General features: G+C 47.4%; 1 protein-coding gene across 1 annotated transcript in view; it reads right to left on the bottom strand.

The window, feature by feature from the left end:
- Positions 1-7067: 7067 nt before the first annotated feature.
- Dclk3 (doublecortin like kinase 3) overlaps positions 7068-11880 on the bottom strand; it is a 45774-nt gene continuing 40961 nt past the window's right edge. Inside the window, exons 4-5 of the mRNA XM_057767814.1 lie at positions 11121-11288; positions 7068-8217 (exon numbers count right to left, since the gene is read on the bottom strand). Coding sequence (XP_057623797.1) covers positions 8027-8217; positions 11121-11288 — 359 coding nt within the window. The 3' untranslated portion in view covers positions 7068-8026. The remainder of the gene's footprint in view (positions 8218-11120; positions 11289-11880) is intronic.

Raw genomic sequence — 11880 nt, 5'->3', positions numbered from 1 at the left:
TGCCCTAGGAGAGAATCAGACTACACCAGGGCTGACCAAGGTAAAGGCTTTTTATCGCCACAAGCAAGAACATCTTGTTCTGATGACAGAGTCCTGATCTGTCAGACAGAAATATCCCAGTTTGAGACGTTAAACCTAGCAAGGCAGAAAATGAGAAAGATGCTAAGCCAGATTGCCAGAAAAGCATTTGTCAGAAACCAATATAGCTACAATCCCTGGGGTACAAGGTCAGGAGTATGAGAAGCTAGGCATTGTTGTGCACAAGCAAAACTCAGGCCCTCCCTGATCCAAGCAAAGCTACTGCCACAGGCCAGACACATCTCAGCTACTGACCCGGGAAAGGTGGACCGCGAGGCTGCATGCAGCGCCACCTGGTGGTTGTTTGGTGATCTGCCGGGTCACCCAGCCTGAAGTCCACATCAGTCTGAAGCCGTGTATTCCTTCCCACACCTGCTCTCCCTTGCTCATTTGTCAAGATGTCACGGAGCCTAGGTGTGAAAAAAAAAACTAAAACATAAAAACCTAATTCAATTTCAAATAAAGCAATGTACTCACTTTCTTCGCCATGTGGAGGTCACAAGACCTCAAGTGAAAATAGGGCAAAAATGTCAGGGCTTCCAGCTTCTCCAGACCCTGAGGTGCCCTAGGGATAGACAGTGGGTGGGTCTCAGTAGTGACCTGTCCCTCGAGATAGAGACGCCCACAGGTAAATATAAAATAGAGACTGAGGTCAGAGCCTCGGGAGTAAGGAGTTGAAACCAGGCATCCAAGCTTCGCTTTGTCCTTTAGCTGGGTCAGGAGTGACCAGGTGTCTGAATGCTACTGGGGAAACTGAGGTCCCCTTTGGGGGTTCTTAGTCTCATTAATAAAAGAATGTAGAAGCAGAATGTGGACTACCCTGTAGTTGGGGTCCTGGATTGAATTAAACGGAGTACGCGGTCGGAGCACCTTGTTCGTCTCTGCTTCCCGACTAAGAATGCAATGGGAACGGCTGCCTCATGATCCTGCCGCTGCTAAGCCAGGAGCCGAAAGAAACCTGTCTTCCTTTAAGCTGATGTCGCCAGGGATTTTATCACAGCGAAGGCAAGGGGCTATTTGCCCCTGCCTCCTGGAATACGTGCATTTTCCTTTTCTGGGACTACACGATTAGCTGTAACCCGGTATAGTGATCCCTTCGCTTCCAATTTTACAATTCCGTTTAATCTCCCCCCCACCCCCGCAAAAAAAAAAAAAAATCTGCAGGGTTCTCACCCTAAACCTTGCAGGGCACTCGTCCTAAACCATGCAGGGCGCTTGCCTTAAATCATGCAAGCAGTCTGTCCTGTAAGTGCATCTCTCAAAGATGCTGCTGCCCTGAGTCCTAAAGCAAAACACAACCACCACATGTGACATTCACAGGGCCCTTCGTCTGACTGCAGACCTCCTCACCCTCACTCTGGCCCTAGAGCTGCCCATCAGCCTCCAACGACAGGGGTAGAATGGCACAAAGCCCTGTCTGCTTGTATTCAGGAGCATTTAAGAATCTCCACCCCCACACCCACCCCCCACCCCTGCTAAACCACCAACCAGTGTGCTGGACCTAGAACTACTTTACATTCTAAAAAGAAAAAATACAGAACATAGTCGAGCAGCCCAGATCCCTGCCTGAACAAGTGTGGCTGACCCCGTGACCTCGTAAACAAGTGGAGGCAGAATGGTGCACACCTATTAGCCCAAGACTGGAGTGGTTGCGGCTGGAGAATCACAAATCTGACATCGAATGGCTATAGAACAAGACCTCGGCTCAAACAAAATGTGAAGTTAACAAATGCATTGCCTCCTGTCCACTGCAATGCACCACCAGCAAACTGATCCTAGGATCCACCAGAGGACTCTGCGGTGCTGCCGGTGTGATTCCAAATGCTCGGAGCGCCACCTGCTGCTCAGAATGTGGAAAGTCTGGTTTGTCCTTTATCTTCAGAATAACAAAATCAGGGTCTCTGCAATTTCTAAGTGGTTTGAGGGTGTTTGCTGTCACGATAATCCAAACATAAGTTAACACAAATGCATGCCAAGTTATCAGATCAATAATGGGATAGAACTAGGTCCCATTATCAGGTTTATTTTGCACCTCAGGAGATGCTGGGAGATTCTGCCAGAGGTGAGCCAGCATCTTAAGGATTCAGGTACAAGCTGCACACATTATAGAAAGGGTTGTAAGAACGGAACCAAAGTGTATCAACCGTGTCGCACACATACCTAGTTCAGAAGGACCTGGGACAGAATAGTCAGGGTCGTGTTCACCATGCAAAAGACGTTGTAAGAACACAAACCATCACCCAGTCCATTGAGCTGGCATGGATCATAGATGTGACTTTGTGTGAAGCTAATTTGTGATTTTCTTTTGTCCATATGATGGCCCATGGGTGACAGGGCTAAGAAATGTGCACCTGTTGCCGGGCAGTAGTGATGCACGCCTTTAATCCCAGCACTTGGGAAGCAGAGGCAGGTGGATCTCTATGAGTTCGAGGTCAACCTGGTCTACAAAGCAAGTTCCAGGATAGCCAGGGTTACTCTGTGAAACCCGGTCTCAAAATACCAAACAACAACAAAAAAAAATGCAAGAAAGAAAAAGAAAAGAAATGTGTCTCTGGTATTGCTGCAATGTTTAACATTACAGTTTAATGTTTAACATGCATTTACAATCTACAAGATGGTTTCATTCTTTCTGGTTTGTTTCCCTGTCCTTCTGGCTCTATGTCTCTCTCTCTCTCTCTCTCTCTCTCTGTCTCTGTCTCTCTCTCTCTCTCTCTCACTGTTGTGCAGCCATTTCCTCTGAATTTAAACAATCCACCTAGGGGCCAGAAACCCTACAACATTCTGTCTCTATGTCTCTGTCTCTTTGTCTCTGTCTCTCTCCCTCTATTTCTGTGCGTATCACTCCGTTTCTCTCCCTCTCTCTGTCTCTGTGTGTGTCTCTCTGTCTCTGTCTCTCTTTGTCTCTCTCACACACACATACACTGCTATTTGGTGGGTGTTTGAATGGATGGATGATGGATGGATGGATGGATGGATGGATGGATGGATGAATAGATGAGGTCCATATAGAGGAAGTCTTGGTTCTTGTTGCTGTGATTTTAGAAAACAAAATGCCCTGATAAGAGCAATGCAAGGGGAAACTGGGTTATTTTAGCTCCCAGTTCAAGGCACAGGCCATCATGGTGGGAAAGTCAACGCAGCAGCAGCTTAAAGCAGGCGCTCCCCCACACCCACAGTCAGGACAGAGAGGGAGCAGTCCCACCACTCGGGTCTCCTCCTCCCATTTCACATCCCAGGATCCCAACCAGGGAAGTAGTGCTGCCCACAGTGCGTGGATCTTCTCACCTCAACTGATTATCACGATACCCACCCACAAGAATGCCCAGAGGCCATCTCCAGATGAAACTAGGGTCTGTTAATTGGCAATCAACATTAATCATCCTCAATGGTTTACTAGACCCTTCTTTCTCCAAAGGGAGTGCTTACATGACTCACCATTAGTCTGCTGGGGTTGATTATGCTGTGTCTCATGACAAACAATCCAAGTTTCCATGGCTCATAATCACAACCCTCTGTTGCTCTCTTCAATCATTCGGAAGGTCAGATAGGGCCACTCCATTCCTGTATATGGGCCAGCTTCTGGTCCCTTCCAGGGGTCTATCTTCTTTAACTGGGAATTCCCGGGGCATTCACTTTTTGTGGCAGGCGGAAACAGAACTGGGGCCAAGCTGGACAGGCAAATAAACCCACAGCTGCCGGTCACTGACTTAGGTGCCTGAATCCCATTGGTAAATCAAAGCATATGACTACCTACTTGTGGCAGGAAGGGGTGGTCTCCCAGAAGCTAGAGGAATCTGGAGCAAGTATGGCAAGACAGGTAGGGATGTAGATAAACCATAGACTCTACCACAGATTAAAACTGGGTGGTAGGGTTGGTTGGTTGGTTGGTTGGTTGGTTGGTTGGTTGGTTGGTTGGTTGAGTCACATGGATGTCCCTAAGCTGCCAGCTCCAAGCTTCCTGATGCTTATATTGTTTTCACAGCGAAAGAGGCTGACTGGTGCTGGCAGCAGGTCAGTGGGTGTGGACACTTTCCATTGGGGAGTGATATTGGGGGTGTGGTGGGTAGTGTCACCCTGACTTCTGTTCCTCTTTCTGGGTCATACCCTACCAGCTGCCATTTCAAGTGACACTCGGGTGAGGTGTCCTGGATATGGGCTGTCCTGCAGTGTGTGGGGGGGAGGGATGAGAGTGCCCGTCCGAGGCAGGTGACCGCTGGGCTTACACAGTGATGATTCCCAGGGAGAAGACCGGGGTGTGTGGTCAGACCAGCACTTCCGTGGAGATGTGTGTCCAAGAGGACGGCTGCTGGTCCTGCTCTGTAATCCAAGCACGGGGAGACTGAGAAAGCAGGGTTATCACGAGTGGAGGCCAGTCTGGGCTATACAGTGGGTTCCAAGCCAGCCTGGGCTATAGAGTAGAGACCTTGTCTCTAAAGGAAAGGAAAAGAGACAGAGACACTGAAAGAGAAGAGGCAAAAGACAAGGAAGGAGACAAGAAAGGGGAGGGAGGACGAGATGTTAGGAGAAAGAAAGCAGGAGAGAAAAATAGAGGGAAAAAGGAAGGAAAGGAGGTGGGGGGAGAGAGGAGGGAAGAGAAGAGGAAAAGAGAGGAAAATGGAAAAGGAAAAATATGAAGCCAGAAAGTGTGGTTCACCTTACAGGAGATAAATTGGCCCCTTGCTTGTCAAAGGGATAGTCAAACTGAGAAAAGCCTGGTGTTCAACCCTTGAGCAGTGCTTATGGGGCTGAGAGAATCGGGCCATGCAGTTCAAAGTGTCCACCTGGCAGGCGCAAAGCCAAAGCCCATTTTATCCCAGGCAAATCCACTCTGCTGGCTTTGCTCAACCTTCTATTATCTCCTAACGATGAGTTCCCCTTTATGGGAGCGATGAAGCCAGGAGCACAGCAAAAGGAATCACTCTCTTGAGGCTGAAGGCTGTGGGAGAATGCTCTTGTACACTGTAAAGATTTGTCACTTGTATTGGTTTTAATAAACCACTGATTGGTCAGTAGCCAGGGCAACCAGACTAGGAGAATTCTGGGAAGAAGAAAGGAAAAGACGCAGTTGCCAGCCAGATGTAAAGGAAACAAGACAAGAATGCCTTATTACTGGGAAAAGGTACCAAACCACATGGGTAAGCATGGAGAATTATGGGTAAATTTAATTCATAAGAGCTAATTAATAATAAACCTGAGCTAATAGAACAAAAAGTTTATGATTAATATAAGCCTTTGTGTGTTTATTTGGAACTGAACAGCTGCGGAACCAGGTGGGACAGAAACTTGCATCTACAGCTGAAGGTTTGACTTCGGGTGTTTGATGATAGAAACAGATTCACTCATCTCTTTGGGGAAGGATGCTCTTATAGTTTTGTTTTGTTTTAAGTGTTTTTTGAAAAAAAAAGTTGGGCCCATTCCCACTCTCTTCCCTAGCACTCCTCTGAAGAGGCTTCTCTCTCTCTCTCTCTCTCTCTCTCTCTTCTCTTCTCTCTCTCTCTTCTCTTCTCTTCTCTCTCTCTTCTCTCTCTCTTCTTTCTCTCTTCTCTCTCTCTCTTCTCTCTCTCTCTCTTCTCTCTCTTCTCTCTCTCTTCTCTCTCTTCTCTCTCTCTTCTCTCTCTCTCTTCTCTCTCTCCTCTCTCTCTCTCTTCTCTCTCTCTCCTCTCTCTCTCTTCTGTCTCTCTTCTGTCTCTCTTCTCTCTCTTCTCTCTCTCTTCTCTCTCTCTCTTCTCTCTCTCTTCTTTCTCTCTCTTCTCTCTCTCTCTTTCTCTCTCCTCTCTCTTTCTTTTTCTCTGTCTGTCTTCCCACAAAGCCACTCTGCGCTCCCCTTCTCTCTCCCTTTTCTTCCTGTATCCCCCCCAATAAAACCCTCTACATGAAAAAGAATTTGGGGGAAAAGAGCTGGGTGGTGGTAATGCACAGGCCTTTAATCCCAGCACTTGGAAGGCAGAGACAGGTGGATCTCTTTGAGTTCAAGGCCAGCCTGGTCTACAGAGGGAATTCCAAGACAGGCTCCAAAGCTACAGAGAAACCTTGTCTCAAAAAAAAAAAAAAAAAAGTTTTTGCTTCTTTTCTGAAAGAGTACAAAAGTGAGGACCAGCCAGGTACCACAGCTGGGAAGAGCTGAGCCCCACAGGGGTGCAGAGACGATATGTCTGTGCTGTGTGCCAATGTTACTTCTGTTGTGATTTTTCAAGTCTTTTGACCACGCCTCTGCTGCCACAGGATTCAGTGTAATCCAGCAGGCGACCTGAGATGATGACTCAGTCTGTAAGGCCCTTACCTTGCAAGCCTGAGATCCTAAACTCAATACCTGTGTGAAAGTTGGGCAATGGAGTGCTGTGATCCCACTGCCTGGGGCTCACTGACTAGCCGCCTACCCTCTTTGGTGATTTCCAGGCCAGTGTCTCAAAACACAGGATGGATGGTACCTGAGGAATGGCACCTAAGGGTGCCCTCGACCCCCACATACCTGTGCACCTGCACACACACAAGGGAAACACACACCTGTGGTGAGGACCATTACCTCTACCTGCAGTCACAGACCACAGCCTGGTCATCTCCATGATGCAGGAAACAGGGGTACTAGAACTATCACAAGGCCTTCAGGGCGAGTCTGTGCCTCTCTGGTAATGGGGTAGTAATTCCTGGTTTCTCCTCCTCCAGTTCCTCCTCCTCTCCATCCCTAGCGGGAATCAAAGCTTCAGCTCCTCAGTGAAAGGAATGCAACAAGAGCAGAAGGGAGGGACAAGACCAGGGGGTGGGGCCGCTCTGCACAGCCTTAGGTCCGCCTCCAACAGCTAAGATTGGTTTTGTAAACTAAATAATGATGAGCAAACCAGGCCCCTCCTCACCCCAGTTTCTCCATCTGTAAAGTAGGGTGGGAATTGGTAACAAAAAACATACAGTCCTTGCTCCAAAAAGAATAAGAAATTATTTATTCTGAGCCAAACAAGAGTGATCACGGCCTGGCAGCACACATTCATGTTGCCCTAAATGATGAATCATCCTGGAAATTGTGATATGATTTTTTTATTATTATCACCAAATAAAACAAAGTCACAAATCAATGAATTTGCCAAATATACTGGTGATAGAATTAAGTAGGTGGCTGATGGCAAGGCAGGGATGTCTTTTCGGTGGGCTCTGGACGCTGTTCCATCTTAGTTTGGGGGTTAGTAGAAGCTAGCAGTCGGCTGAGTTAATATGTTCTAACAGCTTTATCTGTTAGGTCAGATATAGTTTGGTGACACATAACTATTAAGGGGAATAAAGAAACCCAAGATAATTTTTGGCTCTCGGTCTGTACATTCCAATTTTCCATAATCATGAAATTCTAACCAACCAGCCTGCAGATGCTTCCCAAAAAAGTGCTGTTGTTTTTTTTTTTTTCATGGAATTTCAGCTCATAGAACTACACTTACTGACTGGTCTCTGCTGTTCTGAGACGAAAATAAGATTTTCCCACAACTGTCAAAGGTTAAAACACAGCTGTGTTGAACTCTATTCCCCAGCTCTCCCCACCACCATCACCACCACTACTGAACAGGGCAGTTCGTTCTCTATTCCTCAGAGTATGCTTTATTGAAATAGAAAAGCCAGGATTCACCTCATTCTTCATATGGGGGGAGCTCTCACAATGGAAAGCACACTCATGTAGCCCACTATGAACTTGACTACAAGGAGGAAACAGAACTCATTGCTATTATCAAAATTCTTCATTCTTGGCAATTCTTACCCAAAAAGTATTAAAGACTTTAGATATACAAATCTAAAAATATCATAGAGCAATTAACAGTAGGACTTGCTTTTAAACCACTCTTTAAAATATGCCAGGTGTCTCTTCTCTTTCTCTAGTCCTTGGAGAGAGGGCTTGCATGGTCTTCTTGTAGATGCCCGCCCTCTTCTGTGTCAACAAGGAGAGAAGGTTGGCTAGGTGCCCCAGACATGACTATGACACCTGCCCTGCAACCTTCCTGTGTTGGCTCTGGAACCGACCCTCGCTGCTGGGGGACTCGTCCTTCTGTGGGTTCACTGTGCTGTGTCCTGCCATCTCAATCCAGGGATGCTGAAGGACCTGGTGGGCTGTGTACCGCTTCTTGGGGTCCACCACCAGCAAATGTCTCACCAGATCTTTGGCAGCTGTGGAAGACAGAGAGATTGGGGAAAGAGTAATGGGTACAGGTGGCTTTATGGTATTCTTTCCTTTCAAGCCATGAAGTGGAAGCCCACACATACATCAGCACCGTGGGAATGCTAGCAAGCTTTCCTTGTTTGGAATAGAAGGACAGGAGTTGGAAACACCCCAGACATGTTCCAACCACTCATAACCCCCAGCACTAGAGATGAAGTTAAAGCTAAAGTAGGAGGCTGGAGTACTTGAGTCCGAGCTAGCCCGGGCGAGCTACATAGTGAGTTCCCAGATAGTCTGGGCTGCAGAGTGAGGTCCTGTCTGAAAAAACATAATTTAAATAAAAGAAAAAGAAAAGAAATAAAAAAGAACAGGAGAAAGAGAAAGGGGAAGGAAATAAGAGCCAGGGAAGGGAAAAGAAGAAAAAGGAGGAGAAAAGGGGAGGGGAGAGGAAGGGAAGGGAGGATAAAAAGCTGCAGACAAAAGGAAAAGGGGAGGAAAGAAAGAGGAAAGGGGAGGGAAGAGGAAATGGGAAAGAAAGAATAGGGAAAGAGAGATCCGGCTAGTGGTGCTGAATAAATGAAACCTTACTTTTTGACCCTTAGAATTAGCCAAGGGTGAACAGGGCTAGATAGCGCAGCTGTAGCAGACAGCTGCTTGCTTTTTCCAGGCCCACTCCTGACACCCATACATCCAGGCCAAGGAAACAGAGCGGGTACCACATCTACACACTTTAAATTTTTATAGCAAACTAACCAAGTTTTAAATAAAACATGTTCACTTTTCCTAAGCTGATAAATATTTCTGCTTACTGACAAAACTGAAAACCATGCAAAGAAACCTAAGCAGCCGTTAGCACTAACTCAACTGAATTTCACTTTCCACTCAAGTCCATGCTAAGCCTAGAGAGATGAGGACTCTGTTGGAAGTCAGACCCCACCTCCTACCCCACCCCTACTCCCTTATCCCCCACCTCCCACCCCCTTGCCCCCCATCTCCCACCCCACACCCACACCCATACCCTTCCACCTCCCACCCAACTCCCACCCCACCTCCTTATCCCCAACACCCCTTACCCCCCACCACGGGCCACAAGGGAAAAGCCTCACAGATCCGGCCCTGCCCCACTGCAGTCTCCTGTGGATGATTGATAGTCCACATCCAGCTGCTGTAAAGAGACTCCCAGCAGCTGCAACCCTCTGTCCTCACTAAGGGAGCCCAGCCCCTTCTCCCCTGCCTGGGAATCAGAGGCAACAGGAATGTAGGCACATAGCATAGCTTACATATTAACTAAGCCTGCTTCCACAGGGTCCAGAACCACTGCTACCCCCCACCCCTCTCAGAAACCTTTAAATAAAGAGACCTCCTTTGTCTGGTAGAACTTGAAGACTCTTGCTTCAGCCCTCCACCGTGCCATGCTCGTCCGTCTGTAGCACTCACGAGGCTCAGCCTATACTGTATTCCCCGAGAGTAGAAAAATTACCACTTACAAATGTATTGGAGTGGATTGAGGCCGTAGAAGAATATGGGTACCATGCTCAAGAGCTTAAACGCACCAGACTGAGAAAAGGGTGCAATACCCTGACTTAAACCCAGAAAGAGGACACCCAGCACTGCACTGGCAAGAGTCCCCATCAACCTGTGATACCTGGTATATGAATCAAGGACCAACAGGCAGAGTACTCCCAGGTACCCCTGGGGCTTCAGTTCAGCTCCGCCCCCACTGCTGATACAGCCTACCCAACTGTTACAAACCTATGGTGGCATTTCAATTGTATTTTAATAAAGACTGTCTGAAGATCAGAGAGTAAAACAGCCCCACTGGTCAGCCTTACAGACCAGGCTATGGCAACACACGCCTTTAATCCCAGTAGCCACACTAGTTGCCATAGAAATCAGGTGGTACACACCTTTAATCATGGTGGTGCACACCGTTAATCCCAGCCCTAGAGAGGATTATTAAACAGGAGGAAACAGCTCTCAACACACAGCCTCATTCTGAGATTCCAGGAGGCAGGATAACCGTTTCAGACTGAGGTCGAGGTAAGAGCCAGTGGCTGGCTGTTTTGCTTTTCAGGCCTTCAGGTTGAACCCCAATTTCTCTCTCTGAGTTTTCATTAATCGTGCTTCCCAAACCCATCCTCCTGATTTCCTGTCTGGCCCTGCCACCCACCTGCCTGCCAGCTCTGTCCTAAGCCTGTCCTTTAACTCTCAGCCAAAGTCAACCCTACCACTTCACTCTCAAACCCCGTGAGTGACGGCAGCCTGGCTGACAATGGCAGTGAGCGGCATGGCCTGGCACTGGCGACCTTGCAACTGTCTCTAATTTGGGGTCCTTATCTTATCAGTGTAGAGTCTACTTAATTTCTTTCTGGCCATTTCTGAAACCTCTTGAAATTCTGCTGTATCTCTTTTTGGCCGTTTGTATCTATTCAATAGCATGTGTGTGCATGCATGTGTGTGTGGATATACATGTTTATCCTGTGACATATGATATAAGAACTAATAGTAGTAATTAAGACTGGAATAAAAGAACCTGTATTAACATTGGTCCAATTATCAATCTGGCAAATTCCTACCATTAACATTATTTTATGAATTTATCGTTACTCAATAAGTTCTGCCTTCGTGGAGAGACACAAGTGTACACTTTTATCTATGCTGCTCACATAGCCTTCTCAGAACAACGTCTTTCCCAGGAAAAGCTAATACAACACACCCAGGAGAATCCACAGACTGGAGGGCCCCATCTCAACTGAGAGCCCTCCCAGTCTCTCATCTATGCGTGAGGACAATTGATACATCACATGAAGTTTCACCCACACCCTCCAAACACCTCTCCACACCACTCTCTGAAAGAGTAAGAAGAGGCCCACGGCCCTCCTTCCCATCACAGGGAGCCCCCAAATCTCACCATCAGAGATGCTGTCCCAGTAAGGAGCGAGGAACTCGAACTGGCCCAGTTGGATGATGTTGAAGAGCTCATCCTGGTCCCTCTCTGGACTTCGGAAAGGCGGGAAGCCACACAAGAGGATGTAGAGGATCACACCGGCAGCCCACATGTCTACCTCCAGGCCATAACCTGCAAGAACACAGTGGCAGGAAACCCCAGACAGGAGGGTCAAGGGTGACAAACTGTCTCTTGAGCTGTGCAGCAACAGCAACAAAAGCAAAAACTCCTGCTCCCTTAAGCTGCCTTTGCCGGATATTTTGTCAGAATGAAAAGAAGTAGCAAACATGACCACTGATTGTAATATGACTTATTGGAGATGAGATGATGTGCAAAGTAATTGTCCTCGTTAGAGTTAACTGTCAACTTTTACATAGCCTACAGTTCCCTGAGAAGGGAGTCTCAGTTGAACGTAGCCTGTGATCAGTATCTATAGAGAATCATCTTGATTACTAATTGATGCAGATAAAAGGGTCAAGCCCACTATGGGCAGTACCATCCCTAGGCTTGAGCTGAATAGGAAAGCTAGATACCCATGAACCTATGAGCAGGCCATCAAGCATCATTCTGCCTTGGCTTCTATTGTTTTCCTGGTTGCAAGGTCCCTGGTTGGAATAGCAAGCAGTCTGTCTTCAGGTTCCTGCCTTGCATACCCACCCTGATGTCCCTAAGTGATTGAGAGTGACCTGGAAGTGCAAGATGAAAGAAGCCTTTTCCTCCCCTA

Source organism: Chionomys nivalis, chromosome 4 (genome assembly GCF_950005125.1).
Source record: "Chionomys nivalis chromosome 4, mChiNiv1.1, whole genome shotgun sequence".
Lineage (NCBI taxonomy): Eukaryota > Metazoa > Chordata > Mammalia > Rodentia > Cricetidae > Chionomys > Chionomys nivalis.
The sequence above is the reverse complement of the archived record's forward strand: the minus strand, read 5'-3'. Positions and strand labels throughout refer to the sequence as shown.